Raw genomic sequence first — 18,116 nt, 5'->3', positions numbered from 1 at the left:
TAGAATATGAAGGCTGTCTGTCTCCCCAGACTTCAGTAGGCATTTCCCTCCTACCTGACTGCTACATATTCCTGCATATTTCAGGTTTATACTGTGGTAATACCCTACTTTGATCTGCACATTTTTATACAGGTATCTATATGACTAGCTCATTTGACTTATAACACCAAATATCAGTAGATTAACACAAGATTTAATTTCTAACCAACATAAAATAATTACAAAGAGAACAGTTGGGATAAGAATTGAAGATTGTTGAAATTCAGGTGTCACTGAACTATTTAGTGTTCTCCTACTAAGTGGCTAAATTCTCTTCTGAGTTTATAGAATCCATCCAACACATCCACCCTGCTAATGAAGAACGCAAAAAAGTTCCCTGGATATTTTGGTGGGTCAGTCTATGTGCTTTGTACATCACTTTCACTTTGACTCATCTGCAAGGGAAGCTGGGAAACACAGTTCACTTCTGTGTCTGGTAGGAAGGAAAATGAATTCCGTGTGTATCTAACCAATCTCTGCCACTGTATCTCCAACAAAATATATAAAGCCATGTCTCCCTAATACTGAGCCAGTTCATTTATCGTTAATGCTGGGAAGTACAAATTCATGTTTGAATATGTCTGTCATGTATGGTAGAATACAAAACATAGAGCAATGGATTATGGGTAGTAGTCTATTTGAAATCACTTTTGAAGAACAGAAGGAGTCAACATTTCATGCAAATATATGTAGTTTCTTCTAATTCATTGAACTAAAATTTGCTTCTTTTGGATCTCTCTACAATGCTTTGTAAATATATTCTGAGACTCTGTCATCTTTGCCACTATATAGCAACATCCTTCATTGCATGGGCATAGGGATGTTGTAAAGAGATCCTGCAGACTTGCATTATATAACCATTAATGTATTATGGAGGACACTTTTCATGGGGGATAGAGTCTCCCAGAGAAATCTGCCCCTTTTTCACCACTAGTATATATTCTTCCACATGCCACATGCCACTCCCCCTCACTTCTCTGTTTACAAATTTCCATATTTGTTCCTTCATCTCACTGAGTCTCACTTCTAGTCACTTCTCCTTCCAGACAAAGCAAAATTGAAAACCATGCATGTACTGCCTACAGGGAAGGCTTTTCTTTCACACTGCTCTCTAGGACCATCTCTGTTTTTGCAGTGTGTAGCAGATGTCCATGAAGAGTGAGCATTGACACTCTGTTACACTCACTTTTCCTAGAATTGGGTGCCTAACTGATCTAATAATATCCAACAGGAGATGTATTTCAAATGCCAAATAGCCTTTGTGTGTTGATTTTGTTTTTCATACTTTACAAAGACTATATACACATTTTCAAGATTTTCTATTAAGTGCCCACAGAAGTTCCCTTAATTTTATTTGGAATAATTATTCTGTTATAATGAAGACCCTGATAGCCACAAACAGAGCTCCAAGCCAAAGAGAATTAATTGACATTGGATTTTTGGTTCTCAAACTTAAAACACTCTCGGAAATATCTACAGAATTTCATACATAAAACCAATCTCACCCAGATGACTCTGATTGAAAGCAACTTTGGGAGCCACATGGGAAAAATTCAGTCTCCAGTGTCAGGTCCAGAGCCTCTTTCACACTCACATACATCTCTGGGAATAAGAAAGGTCTGTATGGGAAAAGGCAAGGCTACTAAGAGCAAATCCATGCAGTTCCTCAGGTGGCACATTTTGCCCAATCCTCCCAGACAACTATGGATACCCAATGGTCACTCTAAACAACAACAACAAAAAAAAAAGCAAGAGTGAATCAATACATCCATAGAAGAGGGAACAAAGCAGTATATATTCTATCTAGGCAGCAGCCCTGTCCTTGAATGCAATCAAGTTTCTTTCCCTTGTTAGAATTCTAATAATAATGCTTTCCAATTAAAAGCCTCAGTCTTTTATGTTTCATCTTAAGCCAGAATTTTTCAACTAAAATTATTAAGCAAAAGAACCAGAAGCTAACAAGTGCAGGCTGCAGCCACCCTCTGGAATACAAACACTGGCTGTCTTTGTTTCCTAATACCATTCTTTCACGCCAATCTACTTTTCTAAGTTCTAAGTAGTAGGTGTCTATTTCAAGTTCATACTTGGGGTCATGTGAGCACTACAAATAAGCCACCATGCTCATGCAGTTATGTTCTTGAATGTGTACTTCACCTAAGCTGACTATGTTTTGACTGTATCGACCTGAAAAAAAGAGAGATGGAAGATTGTTTTCAATAGATTTCTACATCCAGCTGACTTTCATGAAATGTTGGATGCTTATGTATTAAGTGGACACATAGTCTTAAGAAGAGGACCATTCTGGCCGTTGCATGCTCTAGCATTTAGTTTCATTTTATAACCCCATTTCTTCATCACTGTTGACATCAAGATACTAGTAAAACTTTTATTTATCATGCTTGTCTGCATTCAATAGATAGATGATTTATTCTTGCCTGACAGCATTTGTCTGACTCTCTCTTAGTGAAGGTCTGGATCCAGAATCCCACTCCATCAGTCAATGCATCCGTAGACAGTCGTTTAAACCAACCCATGTATGTGGGATAGTGTGTAGCATATCATTGCACATTTTTCTGTACTCATAAAAATTTGCTTATTTTATGAACAATAAAAACTGTGAAGATGAATTAATACAGGCTCAAGCTTATCTTTTAAAATGTGTGTCTTAATTTTTAGTGTCATGAAATAACTGCCTGATTAAGAAGAACTATATACTAGAAATAAAGTAATGAGCAAAATGAACTGTGAAAGACATTCCCATTCAATTCTGTCTCTCTGTCTTTCTTTGTCTTCCCTCTCTCTCTCACATACACACACACACACACACACACACACACACACACACACACACACACACACATTTCGTATAGCCAAATCATAAGGCAGTGTTCCAAGAACTTTATGTTAAGTTCTGTCTTTAAATAAACCACTTGAACAAGCCAAAACCACTGACTTTTTCTTGGTGTCTACACAAAACTCTAATTCAAGTTTAGCTTCCTTCAAATTCAGTCCAGGTGCTAAAATAGTCTTCTGGTTTTCAAGGAACATTCAACAGACTTTCTATAGTCTATATTCATATTTATTATGCAGTTGCTAAGCATTCAAATATGTTGTATTTTCTGGATTAAAGTGGCTCCATGGTGAATTTGTAGGTCATCAAATTCATAGACACTCACTTATAAATTTATGTTTTTCCCTTTAGAACTCTGTGATTATTCCTCTAGGATCTTGTTTTCATTATTTGAAAAGGCTTTTGTGTTTTTAGAGATCAAGCATGTGTATTTTAAGTTAGCAATAAAAAGAATAATAAAAACAAACAAACCATTTCTTTAAAATGAATTCAGTTACAAATCAATGTAGAAATGTATAGCCATGGTAAATTCTGTAAGTTTTGCCTTTAATGCATTTTAATTTATAGACTTAGAATTCCAAATGTTTCTTAGGGTTTGGACCTCAGGAGAAAACCAGTGTTTTTAACTTTTATTTGCTTTCAAACCTAAAATATAAACAGAGACCCTCCTTCTACTTTCTTTCTTTCCAGGCCAACTCTTAAATGTGGATTAAAAACCATGATCAACACAAACAACCCTAATGGTCGAACGTCATGTTTAGAAATTAATAGAGCTTAGTACAGAGTGTGGCTTGGAAGAGGCAACACAACACCAACAAGTCTCTACTAGACATGATCTTCATCATCTCTAAACCAGAATGCTGTCACAAAAATTACAGAGTTAGTTCACGGGAAAGATCTGGAACTCAGTGAACAGTGACTCAGTGTAAACTTGAGGAATATGAAAAATCACGGAAATCCATAGGCTTGGCACTGTCACAGTACTGTTGTAGGCACATGATGATTTTGACAAAACCTAAGAAGTGGCTTCTTAAAAACAGGGTTACAGTTGAGCAATTGTACAGCACGTATTCAACTAGGACTCAACAGAAGTTCATTTATTGTGTACAAAATTATATTTTAAAATTTTGGTTCTTTCTGAGACAAGGCACACTGGATCTTCTTGGGAAAAGCCCAGACTGGCCTCATACGCTAGGAAATTCTTCTGCCTCCGTCTCCCTAGTGTTTGCCACCAGGCCCAGCTTTATATTTTCTTAAACTATTTAAAAAGTATAACTTATTTTTTTACTTCCCCTCCACAATTTTATACATGAATACAAAGATTTTTCACCATATCAACCCTTCCCTCCCCACCCCAACTCCTCCTGCATCACCGTTCATGAGATTCGTAGCTGGGTAGGGCTGTTGATAATTTTTTCTTCCCCGGTGGCTAGCATATTTCTTACATATGATGAACAGAGAGCATCAGTGAACATGGGCAAACAAGTATTTCTGTAGTAGGCTGCAGAGTCCTTTGGGTATATGCCCAGGCATGGTATAAACTAGGTCTCATGGAAGATCTATTTTCAGCTTTCTGAAGACTCTCTATGATGATTTACATATGAAAACCACGAGTTTGCATCCCCAACATCAGCGGCTAAGCATTCTTCTTTCTCTGAGTCTTCCACAGCATTTGTAGAATTTGATGTCATTTGTCTTCTTAATCTCAGCCATTTTGATGCAGGCAAGATTAAATCTCAATATAGTTGTAATTTGCATTTCACTGACTGCTAAAAACACTGGACAGTTCTTTTTAGGTCACTAAGTTAGGAGATTGTTATTGTGTGGTCTTAAGTCTGGGTCTCTGTTCTGTTCCATTGACCTACATGTTTGTTTGGTTGATTTGCCAGTGAGATGCTGTTTTTACTACCATCGTTCTGTAGTATAACTTGAGATGCAGTATGATTGGCCTGACAGCATTATTTACAATGTTACTTGTACCAATCTATGGTCATTGAGAGATCTTTCGATCTTCTCGTGTCTTCCCAAATTTCTTTCTTTAGAGATTTTAGTTTTTCGTTGTAGAAGTCTTTCTCTTCCTTAGTTACACACTTTAGAGTTCTAGAGGCTGATGTAAATGGCAGTAACTCCATGGTTTCCTTCTCAGCATGCTTGTTATTTCTGTATAGAAAAGTGACTTCTTTCTGCAAGTAAATTTGGTATCCTGGGACTTCGCTGAAAGTGTTGATCATTTATACTTTGGTGGAATCATTGGGCTCTATTATGGATCCTATCTGTGCTGGTGAGTTTTTGTCAATTTAATACCAACATAGATATATATGGGAAGAGGAAATCTTAACTGAGAAAATGCCTTCATAATTTTGGCCTGTAGTTAAGTCTGTGGGACATGGTCTTGATTAATGATCGAGGTGGGAGGGCCCCGTTCACTGTAGGAGGTACCCTTCCTGGACAGATGGTCCTCTATGTTATAAAAAAGCAGACTGAGTAAGCCATAGGAAGCAAGCTAGTAAGTGAGCAACATTCCTTCATGATTTCTGCTTCAGTTCCTGCCCTGACTTCCTTCCGTGATTGACTGTGATGTGGAAGGTCATGGAGAAACCCTAAGACACTATCATATCATCTGTAAATAAATATCATTGACTTCTTCTTTTCCTCTTTGTACCCTTTAATTTTCTTATTTTTGTCATAGCTCTAGCTGGGATTTCAAGTGCTATATTGAAAAGAAGTGGGAATAGTGGGCAGACCTGTCTCATTTCTTATTTTAGTGGAATTTCTTCCAGTTTTTCACCATTTAGGGTCATACTGGCTGTGAGTTTTTCTTTTATACATAGTCTTTACTATACATTTATTGTTGTGCTGAAGTTAAACCATTCATGCATCTCAGAATAAAGTCACCGTGATTGGGGAAGGTGACTGTGCTGGTTAGTTTTGTCAAGTTGACACAAACTAGAGCCATTTGGGAAGAGGGGACCTTAACTGAGAAGATGCTTCCATTAGATTTGCCTGTAAGTAAGTCTGTGGGGCATTGTCTTGATTAATGATTGATGCAAGAGGGCCCAGCCCACTGTAGGCAGTTACCATAGGCAGATGGTCTTGGCTTGTATGAAAACCAAGCTGAGTGATCCATTGGAAATAAGCCAGTAGACTTCTCCAATGACCTCTGCTTCAGCTCCTGTGTCTAGGTTCTTACATTAAGTTCCTGCCTTGACTTCCCCTCATAATAAACTGTAAGCCATAAAGTGAAATAAAGCTTTTTCTCCCCCGGTTTCTTCTGGCCATGGTGTTTACTGCAGCAATATGAAAGCAAACCAAAACAATGACTTTATAGTAATGTTCTTCTATTCAGTTTTTGTAGAAGGCTTTCTTTTTTTTTTGGACCAACCAGCTCACCAGTCATGACACAGAGACCTATTATTAGTTATGAATGCTCGGCCTTATTTTATCCTTGTCCACTAGCTCTTATAACTTAACCTGTTTCTCTTGATCTATGTTTTGCCTTGGGCCTTTTTACCTTTCCTACCTTCTGTATATCTTACTTTCACTGCTTCTCATGTCTGGCTGCCTGGCTTCTTGCCCCAGGCATATCCCTCTCTTTCTCCCTCATTCTCTCCTCCTTCTTCATCTCTCAAGCCTAGATTTCTCTCCCTACATATTCTCTCTGCCCACCAGCCCACCAATCCTTCTCCTGCCTAGCTATTGGCTATTCACTTTTTTATTAGATCAATCAGTGCCTTAGGCAGGCAAAGTGAAACAAATGCAACACATCTTTACGTAATAAAACAAGTGCAGCATAAACAAATGTAACACATCTTTACATAGTTAAAATAATATTCCACAACACAGTGTGCACATTTTTTAAAAAAGTTGTTGCATATATATTCAGCAGAGATACTGTTTATTCTATGTCTGTGTTGTATTTTCACCTGGCTTTGAATTAGAGTAAGGGCAGCTGTATAGAAGAAGTTTAGAAGTAATCCTTTCACTTCTAATTTTTGAATAATTTGGGAATTACTGGCAGAATTCTGCTATGAAGCCATCTGGACCTGGACTTTTTCTAAAGTCTGAAGGCTTTTTATTACTGTTTCTATCTCCTTATTTATTGTGGTTTATTTAAGTTGTTGATCTCTTCTTGGCTTAATTTTGATGATTTAGATGTGTCCAGAAATCTATCTATTTCTTTTAGGATTTTCAACTTAATTAAGTATATGTTTTCAAATCCGAAGTATTCTATTCTCTTATGGTTTTATTTGGTGCCTGTTATAGTGCTCCCCTACTGATCTATAATTTATTAATATGGATCATTTCTTTCTTTGTTTTGGTCAATTTGGCTAAGAGGCTACCAATGTTTTATCTTTCCATAGAACTAGTTCTGAATGTCATTGATTCTTCGAATTGTTTTTGTTTGTTGCTTCTGTTTCTACTTCATTTTTTTTTTTTTGGTCTTTTTTTTTTTCTTTTGCCCTGGTTTTTATATCTTCCTATCTGCTGTTTTGGGGTTTGGTTTATTGTTGACTTTTTTTAAGCTCCTGAGGTACATCTTTAAGGTATTTATTTGCACTCCATTTGATTATTTAATGTAGGTACTTAGTACAATAAAATTCCCTCGTAGGACTGTTTTCAGTGTGTCCCACAGGTTCTGGCATCTTGTGTTTTTATTTTCACTTATTTCCAGGAATTTAAAATGTTTTCCTTTTTTATTTCTTCATTCGTCTTTCTTTAGTGTGTTATTTAATCACCATGAGTTTGTGTAATTTCTAAATAACTTTTGCTATTGATTTTGAGCTAATTAAATCACGGTCAGGGAAGATACTTGGAGTTACTTCAATTTTTTCTATTTTCTGATTTGTTTTATATTCCAGTATGGGATCTATTTTATAGAAATTTCTATGAACTCCTGAGAAGAATGTACATTATGTGATATTTAGGTAAAATGTTCTTTAGATGTCTGTCAATTTCATTTGATCAATGATATCATTTAGCTCCAACTTCAGTGCATACATGTTTAGGATTATAATGTCCTCTTGGTTGATCATTCCTGTAATCAGAATGAAGTGTCTTTCAGTGCTGGCTAAATACAGAATCTTAATCAAGAAAATACCTTCATAGAATTAGCCTGCAGCATCTAAGGCATATTATAGATTGATAATTGATGTGTCTGAATCCAGATCACTGTGGTTGGTGCCACACCCCTCAGCAGGCAGTTCTGGGAGGTATAATAAAGAAGTCTGAGTAAGCCAAGTACTCCTTGCTCAGTACTCCTCCATGGTGTCTGCATTAGTTCCTGCCTTGAGTTCCTGCCCTGATGCTCTCTGATGATAGACTATGATATAGAAGTGTTAGGGAAATATATTATGCATAATATATTCTTCCCATTGTAAAATTCGCTTGGATGAGAAGTGCTAGCTAATATTACATATTTACACACTCAAAATACAGCATGAGAGATTTGACTATGCCATAATTGCCATGGTGACTCTTGCAGCTTGATGAGATACTATTGTCCTGGCAGCTATCATCTGCATTGAAGCTCCACAATAGACAAAAGGCAAGTGCATTTCCTTCCAAAGGAAGGATCAAATTTTTTTAAAAAAATACATTATTTCTTTCTTTGCCTGTGTAAAAGTACTCATTCTTTTAGGTAACTGAATTGAAATTTGGAGTAAAACAAGTCTTCTCTAGTTCAAATTATCTTTTATTGCTTTTTTAAAACTATTAAAATCTTTGTAAATATTTTGCCCTGTCTCATAATAGAATATGCTTGTTTGCTTCTATTGTATGCTTAAATCTACATTGCATATGTTTTTATGAGAAACACAGTAAGCCTGGCAGTGGTAGTGTGCACACCTTTAATCCTATCACTAGAGAGGCAGAGGCAGGTGGAACTCTGTGATTTCGAGGCCAGTTTGGCCTAAAGAGCTAGTTCTCATACAGTCAAGGCTACACAAAGAAACTCTGTCTCTGGGGAACAAAAAAGAAAGAAACAGTAATTTCCATGTAAACTTACATAGAATATGGGGTAAAGTTTTGCCATCAGCAAACCCAGTAAGTTTGCCATTATATGTCACTATTGCCAGATTTTGCTGTGTATGTTTGTGGATTTAAGTCAATGTGAGCATGTCTCTTGGTTTTTACTTTTTAAAGTACATGCATAGAAGGCATGCTTTCAGCAACTTGAATACAGGTTACACAGAGACCCTGCTTCTTCTTACCTCTGAATTTTGACTATAAGAGACAACATATTCGCATGTTTTTTCTTTTTGTTGGCAAATATTCCAAACAAATACTCTACAGAATTATCTGGCACGTTTTATTTGAGGTCCTTTCAAAATTCAAAGTTCTCTCCAGAGAAGATAGATGGAAGGGATAGCCCAAAGACACGTCGATTCCAGTTTGGGAAAATGCTGGCTTTATTTTTGCCACTAAGTTTTCTTGCACACAAACGTTACCAATCAAATCCAGCTGGTTCACATTTTGTCTGCAGACCTGAAACCCAGTGAATTTGGCTTGGCTTCTTATTTTGCAGAAAATGTTTCACACGGCTCAAATCTGGAAATCCTGAAATATACAAACCCTCAACACGAACAACAGGAGAACAGCTGTCTCTGACCTTCACTTTTTCCCAGCTCTGCTCTTAAAGGCTTAGGTGTTTTCAGGGAAGAAGGAAAAGTCTGCCACCGAGCATGAAATGATGCATGAATCATCCATGACTACCTTGGCTATGTGGTTATGCCAAAAAAAGAAAGATTAAAGAGTTGCCACTGATGAGTGAGACAGCTCACATTTTGGCATCACTATAGAGGACAGAAACATTTAACATCATGGAGGGAAATAAGGAAAAAAACCCAAAACCAAAACAATATTGTTACAATTTGAACAATAGCAGTCTTTATTATGTGAAGGCATTGTGTTATCTTTTCCATTTTCCAGCCTATGCTTTCATTGGCTTCATCCAGCCCCCTTATTGCCTATAATTGGGGATGAAGTTCATGCCAAGCCTGCATAAAATAAGCAGTCTTCCCTCTATACTTTCTGTGCATCAGGGCTGTGTATGTGAAGTCATAAAAGCCATTTATTATGAGTGTGTGTATTCCTGGCTTAAAAGCCAAGTATTCGTGTGACAGCAACATAATAGCATCAGACTCTTCCCATAAAACACCATATGTGGGCATTTAATAGTTACTGCTCTGGCACCTACACTCTGGGATATTATCTAAAACAGGGAACATCTATAGAAAAGGATGTTTGGTGCTTAGACAAATTAAGCCTCTTTGATGAGGCCGGTAAGCAACAAGTAAAGCTTTGATAGGAGTTCACTGGTAATGTCAAATAGTTTATCTTCCATTGGTATCAGGTTTTCCAGATTTTCTGTTGGAGTTCTTTTCATGAGCCCATCAAAATCCCTACAACATTGAGAGCATTGTAAGAATATTCAAAAATCACTACTTCACTGCCTTGTAAACTGTACAAGCACTCAAATAGCTTTTATTCTCTTCACTTGTTGCCATCAACCAATCAGCTAGATAAAATAGCATGGCATGGTATAAACTTGCCTCATGACCTATGTGAGTTAGTAGTGACGTCTAAGCAGTGTGACTCTATGCTAGTTTCGCTTCCTCTCTTTCCTTTCTGCTGCCTCTCTGTAGGGGCCAGGTGTTCTTTCTTTGTTTGATTGTCTTTGTTTTCGGTCACCACCAAGGCTGCTTAAGCTTTCCCCCACTACCAAAATTCTTTGAGTTTGTAAAAGTTGGGTTTATATTCTGTTGTTGCATCAGCACTTGGGTTTGGTGGAGATAAACTCCCCAGAAGCACGTGGTGGGGACTTTCAGAACAACACAGTCACATAAGACCCTAGAGCTCACTAGTTTCTGGTAGTGTCTACTTTGGTTGGGAGGCAAGATTCTCTGACAAGTGAAAGACCACATAAACCAGTTGACAGGGCTTGCCTTCAAGGAGGAGCAATTGGCCATCCTGACCCACTGTGACGTGTGACAGGGTTCTGCAACTGAAGATTTTGCTGGTGGTGTTGTAAGTATCCAGGTTGCCGTGATTCCGTCCCCTCATCTTCAGTTACTGCTCTCCTTGTGCAACAGACAGTCTCAGCCTTACAAGAGTATTTTGTTTATGCTACATGTGGTAGTTATTACCTTGAAAAAGTACACGAAGCATATGTCTACAGCCTTAATAGCTACTTCCAACACTTCTCCGTGCCTGCTTTGATCCGGTCAGCTTCTCTCACTGTTCCGTTCCAGCACTCCTGTCCTACAATGGACATATTGTTGCTTTTAATTGTCTTTATTCTTTAAATGCTGCCAGGTACCTAGCTCAAAAGAACTTTCAACAGGGTGCCTTCTACTGATTCAGTGCTGGCTTAGTTCTTACTGTCCCTATGTCTGGTTACATTTCTCTACCAATTAAGTTTTTTGACTCCTATATCTAATAAACATAAACCCAGACTTTTTCCCTCCCTGGCCCTCCCCTATCCCCTCTCTCTTATTAAGAATTCCAGTTTCACTAGCTTACCATACTAAGAGGTTTACAAGGCTTATGATAATTTCTCTTTTGTTAATATTTTATTTGGGGGGACATTAAGATTTGAATGTTGCATGTATATCAAAGCCCCTCTCCCTCCCTCCCTCCAATCTTCCCATGCCCCCCCACTCCTCAAATTCATTGCTTCTTACTCTTTTATTATTATTATTGTTGTTGTTGTTGTTATTTATTTATACATATATATTTATAAATACAACTTACTGATTTTATTTAGTACCCCTCACATTATATATGTTTAGGACTAACCACTTTCGACTGGATCACCCTGAAGCAAACTGATTCTTCAGCTCTCAGTCATCATTAATGTCTGTAGTTCTTTGTGCCGGGATGGGACCTTGTAAGAGTTCTCTCATCCACCTTGGCAGAATTGCTTTCTTTCACCATATGTTTTCACCCTTCTCCATTTCGACTGCCCTAGAGTATCAGGAGAGATTTCCAGAATTGTAACTACATAGTATTTTATGTCCAAATCATTTTTGAACCATTAAATCAAATCCTGGAATGATAGGATGTATGAATCTTCATATTTAAATATTCCATAATGAATGCTAAAGTGTAACTACTATCAAAACATACTTGTCTAAAGAAGAAAAAAACATGGCTTCTACTTTATGCTACACGCTCTGCCTAGCTTAATTTTCATTATTAGCTAAAAAGTATTACCTTAATTTAGTAGAATGATAAACCAAATACAGACTTAGAAGCAAAATAAATATTAGTCCAATCCAAACACTTAGCAAATTGCAGGAGATCCTAAGGCCAATGCTAGACACCAATAGCTGGCCTCTCCTCATGCTACCCATGCCTCACGAACCCTGTTATCTATAGTGCTTTAACTCATTTTTATTTCTAATTATCAATATGTATTTGTAGCTTATGTAAAGCAACAGAATAGTTAGAAAACACGTATTTACAAAGAAGCTAATATCTTGTGAGACAACCTAAAGTATTTGTGAGCAACCACAATGTGGTTCTAAATGATTGGGATTTTTTTCTCTAAAATTTTAATACTTATATTTGTATAAAATGCCCATTATGAGCATAATTAAACATGTCATAGGGAGGAACCTGTGGGAAAGTCTCTAAAAACTGACAGTCCACACTTCTGGTCCTCTAAAGTCGATGCACTCATTTTCTCCCACTGAAAAGTTACTAATACGAGTGTATTAAAGTTTTTCCAGTTCTGTATTGTAGCTGCCAACAGATAAAGGACAATCCCTGTGAGTGTGCATGAGACATGGAAGTGACTTAAGTTGGAGACTTTAAATGTTCAAAGCCCAGTGCTTTAAAATTATGTGGTTTACTTAAAGGGATCACAGGCCTCTCAGGACAACCTATGCTTTGTGATACAGGCATATTTGTTTTCAAGTTCTCAACTACTCACTCTTTAAGGGCCAGCTATATGGCTCAGCACGTGAAAGCACTTGCTGCATAGGCCTGATGACCGGAGTTTGATCCCTGTAACCCACATAAAGCTGGAAGGAGAGTACTGGCTCCACAGTGTTGTGCTCTTATCTCCACATATGTGCTGTGACATATGTTCATACAAATACACATTAAAGAATTAAAGTGGTTTCCTAAACCGAGAATGTCAAGTCCATAACGGATATCTGGATTGCCCAAATTTTCTCTCTCACTTACCACATATATTTTTTGCTATTTACACCTCATAAGCAATATCACATTCTTACTGAAATGCTGTATATCTATCTGTATCTTTTTTTTTTTAAATCACTGCACAGGTTTTATTTGCTGTACTCAGAAAGCTAAACTTCTGTATGTTGTATGGTTAGAAAAAAATAAGGCATTATATTTCATTTTCTGTAGCCCAGGCTGGCCTTGAACTCACAGAGATCCACCTGCCTCTGCCTCCCGAGTGCTGGGATTAAAGGCGTGTGCCGCCACCGCCGCCCAGCTGGCATCTTATTTTATAATGTACCACTTACTCTGTCTCATCTCTTTGATGAAATGTAAAACTTCAAAGCTCTGAAAAGATCCTCTACACAATATAGTTTAACATATAATTAACATGCTTCGAACAGAATCCCCTTAAATATGACACCATTGGCAGCTACAACAGTCTAGTTTCAATTGTGCTTATATATGCTTTTATGTGTATGCATGGTTATGTGTGAATGAAACTAATGTACATGCGAAAATCATTCAACCTCAGGAGCCATTCCTCAGAAGTCGCCTACCTTGGGTTTTTCTTTTTTTTTTTTTAAATACTTCTTTTTTAAGATTTTTCTCACATAATTATTTTGAGACAAGTCTGCTACTGGGATCTGAGATTCACAAATTCACTGAGGATGGATATCATCCATCCACAGGCATTTCCCTGCCGCTGCCTCCTCAGCACTGGGAATGCAAAAGGTTACCACCACATATGGCTTTTGATATGGGTGTTAGGGGATGAACTCCGGTCCTTCTGATTTCATAGGAAACACTTTACTGACTGAGCTGTGACACCAGTTTTGAAGTTCATCATGGCTTCCGTGCTATGGGTTGTCACGCTTGATCATTCATCTTCTAATTGATTCCCTAAATTCAAAGTAATAAGAAATTCTAATTTCCTACACAAATCTAGAAGATAGTTTGGATGCCAACAGATCAGTTAAAATACTGTTTAAAACTCTCTTTTCTATATCCTATAGTTTGGTAGAAAGCAGGAGCAGCAACGTGGAGTTAGGTGGTTGATCTGCCAATAGTGAAATATAAAGGGAAAATTGCAGGCTGACTTTATGTAGTCTTGAAAAAAAATAATTTCAGTGTAACAGCTTGTGTGAAACCCTTGATCCTTGAATGGAGTTTTCTGAAGACAGCTACAGCATATATTACTGAGAAGAAGATGAGACAGAGGGATGAGATTTCCTGAGACACAGTCACCTAATGATGACATCAGGCCATGGACCTGTTGCACACAGTGCTGAAGAGGTATATAGGATCAAGGACATATCTCCAGTATCTGTGAGAATGCTGATAAACAAAAAATAGAAATTTTCATATTTCTGAAGAGAATATTATTTAAATTTGTTCTTACTATAATGTTAAAGTAAATCTAGATTTACCACCAAATGTACAGAAATTTTATAATGTATTTAAAAAACATTTCCTTTCTCTAAAATGTAGATTACAATAAAGACGACAGATGATATGGGACTGAGGTAACTATCAACTCTACCAACTTCAGTTTTATGGTAATAAAACCCCATCTTTTATAAAAGTTAAGGAAGTCTATCCACTGGGCTTCAGTAGCCAAGAAACCCTTGGTAACTCTAACCTTTCCTGCTGATACTCAGTGTCCTGCCAGGGAGCAATATTTAAGTAGCATAGTGACTGGTAGATACATTTTCCTGGAATCCTATTTAAAACTTATGTCACTTATCTTTTAGATTTTTCTCATGAGTACCATGGGAATGAAATTTACTGAATAAAATAATTTCTTCTATTTTTTCTAGCCATCTAGCAATTATCTTAGTTCTATATACAAAAGATTGCATAATTTGCCAGAATAATAGATTTTCATGCTCAATGATAAGTTAAATTATGATATCAAACCAAGACAAGCATCCCTAGCATAGAAATTTCCAGAAAAATTCATATTATTTGAGTAATTAATCATTCAATATATATATTATATATATTTGCAGAGTCCATATTAATGCCTAAAACTACCAAAATACCATAAAATTAAAAAAGGATCATTTTTTCTTCATATTATTATGTATTAGCTATAATTGCATTATCACTTATTTTATAGAAAGCCTGTATTTACAAGATGATTAAAATTAATCCTTCTCCTCAAGAACCATTAGTATAAATGGCTCAGGGCAATAACACAAATAACAAAATGTGTTTCATAAGCACAAAACTGGAAAATGCACAAATTGTACACCTATTCATTTTTGACAGAGTATATTTTTCAATTACTAAGACCTGGAGATGAAAAGTAGTATGAACTTAAAATGTTTTAAATGAGTTAGAGGTTAGAGTTCCTGAAAATAAGTTTCTAATGCCAAATCATTTTTTACAATTTTTTTTTCTTATTTGGGCTTCTTCCTGATCCACCCAGAAATTTCTGTTCCTGAATTTCCTAATGTACTGATGATTAGTAATGTAGAACTTAATATGCCTGGCAATAGGCTATATGGAGCGAAGATTGGCTGCAAGCTTTCATAGTGTATCTTACAATCTACCTTCTTTCTCGGAGCCTTACCTTTGGATGTCATTAGGTATAAATTTCCCAGTTTTGATGAACTATAATGTTGTAAATATATATATATATATATATATATATATATATATATATATATTCATAGTTATATTTCTAGGTCTGGAAATCCATGAAACAATCCATAATACAGGACAGCCAAGCTTTCCTATGTGGAGGTTTTCCTTTCATCCCGTTTCTTAAATGCTTCCAATCTGACCTGAGTCACCAAACAAATTTGCTTGCGTGCTGTTTCATTTTGCATTCTTCTTTCTGTTGAATTCAGCTGATGCTATGTGTGATTAATCGGCTATAATAGATCCATTAATTAATCATCAGGATTTTATTTTCTTGAAGGGTAAAAGTCAGTGAAAACATACACAGCAGAAAAATACAGTTTTTGACCTGGCCACAAAGAAGCATGCCTTTTAGAGTAGTAAGGCAGGCAGCATCTAAAAGGACTGAATTTCTCAGAAATGCCCAAGACAACTAAGTGTCCAGAGAAGCCAGCAGTAGCCCTTCAGGAAGGTAAAAAGCAGTCTCAACGATAGAAACGGAAGGTCTTCACGTTGGTGAGAGCGCAGAGATATGACCACGGAACTAAGGCAGGGGATTTCAGGTCTGAGCCGAGGGGCACCAGCATGCTTAGAGACTTTCCTTTGTAGGAAGCCATTTATCAGCGGTTCTTTGGAAAACATGGTATCATTAAAACACATTGAAATAATCACTTGTGTGAAGGAGCCTTCTCCAGTATCCAAACGGGAAGCCTAAAACTACCCTCTCCTGTCTCTCCTCCATGGGCAAGGTTCAGTGAGTCATTCTAGAACTTGGGGTCTTTTCTTCTAATCAAAGCTTGTAGGGAAAATATTTCCTCAATGAAATTGGCTGATTAAACATGGCAGGGATACGCTATTAAAGTTTTAGCATTTCCACTTTCATATAAATCATTGGATTTATGAAAATGGTGTCATGGAACTGGATTGCTGTCATAAATTCATATAATATGAAACAAATTATAATGATTTGATAAAGACAAAGTATAAGTCTTAAATATTCAATATAATTTTTATTATTTTCTTTCAGATTATCCAACTCCTAATGTCAAAGACATTACCTCATATAAAAGAAAGCATTCAAAGGAAGTTACTCTGACTGGGTTCAAGTCTCCCTTCAATGGTCAGTTAAAAATTCTCTATGAAAATGGTGCTTATTGTCTCTAAAAATCCAATGAATTAAAAAAAATCTTTTTTTTGAGATCATAATATAATTACATCATTCTCCCCCTCCTTATTCTTCCTCCAGACTTTCCCATGCCCACCTCCTTGCTCTCTTTCAAATTCATGACCTCTTCATTCAGTAATTATTGCTACATATATATAAGTATATGCATATATATTACTAAGATAACCATCTCAGTTTGTAGGTTACTTGTATGCGTGTTTTCAAGACTGGCCATTTGGTATTGGATGACCAGTTAATGTGCTCTGTCTTGGGGAAGAGTATTTTTTCCAGTTCTCAGCATTCCTTAACTGCCTGTCGTTCTTTAGGCAGGATTGAAGCTTGCTGGGCTCCCCACCCCCATCCACATTAGCATATCCAATGAATTGCTAATCTTTCCTTCCCAGGAGACCTAGTCTATGCTGTCCTGTGCATGATTGTTACCTGTGGACTTCTTTTCTTGGTGATGCTCAAGCTGAGGTAAGTAAATGTAACTCAAAAGGGAGGGAATGGACAATACCAGGACCTGAGAATGAAGGTGTTCAATACAGCTTTATGTGGGATCGGTCTATGGAAACATCATTTAGACTTCACATGTAAGGGAAATGACCACAGGGGGTTGATTTCATGAAGAATTTACAGGTACAGAAGGATTATGGGTTCCTTCCAATTAAAATGTTTATCAGTATTCTCCCTAGGTTTTCCTACAGCAAACTAAACTATGATGTTTCCAGATGACATTATTTAGAAAAATAACCAACTCACATAAGACACATATTGTATAATTTAGTTACATTTATCTGAAGACCTATTCATCACTGTGGCTTCCTATATATTGACAAGTTTTGTTCAAGTTTTAATATATATTTATTAAAAGACATAGTCAATGAGGCCTCATGTCATACCAATACAAAGAGTGCCACCATCTGATATTATGTATTCTTTGCAAATATTTTTTTTTGCTGCTTTCGTTGCCAGAATATGTCAATTTCTCTATTTCTAAATCTCAGAATTTGAAAATATCTTAACTTCCTTAGTACTGACAATAGATAACTTGCTTACTTTTAATTAAAAAAAAACTGGGAGAGGATGCAGTTGGGATGTATTATATGAGAGAATCAATAAAAAGAAAAAAGTGTCATGCTCATTTGCTCATTCATTATACATGAATGCAAGTATATATTTAATTTGAGTATCAATAATCTTTATGTGTTTCTCTTTGACATTTGATAACTACAAATGAAAGTT

General features: G+C 36.6%; 1 protein-coding gene across 1 annotated transcript in view; it reads left to right on the top strand.

The window, feature by feature from the left end:
• Positions 1-18,116, top strand: part of Gfral (GDNF family receptor alpha like) — a 57,214-nt gene that overhangs the window by 24,384 nt on the left and 14,714 nt on the right. The window contains exons 7-8 of the mRNA XM_076575399.1: positions 16,734-16,826; positions 17,276-17,348. Of these exons, the coding sequence (XP_076431514.1) occupies positions 16,734-16,826; positions 17,276-17,348 (166 nt within the window). The remainder of the gene's footprint in view (positions 1-16,733; positions 16,827-17,275; positions 17,349-18,116) is intronic.

This window comes from Peromyscus maniculatus, chromosome 7, assembly GCF_049852395.1.
Source record: "Peromyscus maniculatus bairdii isolate BWxNUB_F1_BW_parent chromosome 7, HU_Pman_BW_mat_3.1, whole genome shotgun sequence".
Taxonomy (NCBI): Eukaryota; Metazoa; Chordata; class Mammalia; order Rodentia; family Cricetidae; genus Peromyscus; species Peromyscus maniculatus.
This window is presented reverse-complemented; position numbering and strand designations above follow the sequence as displayed.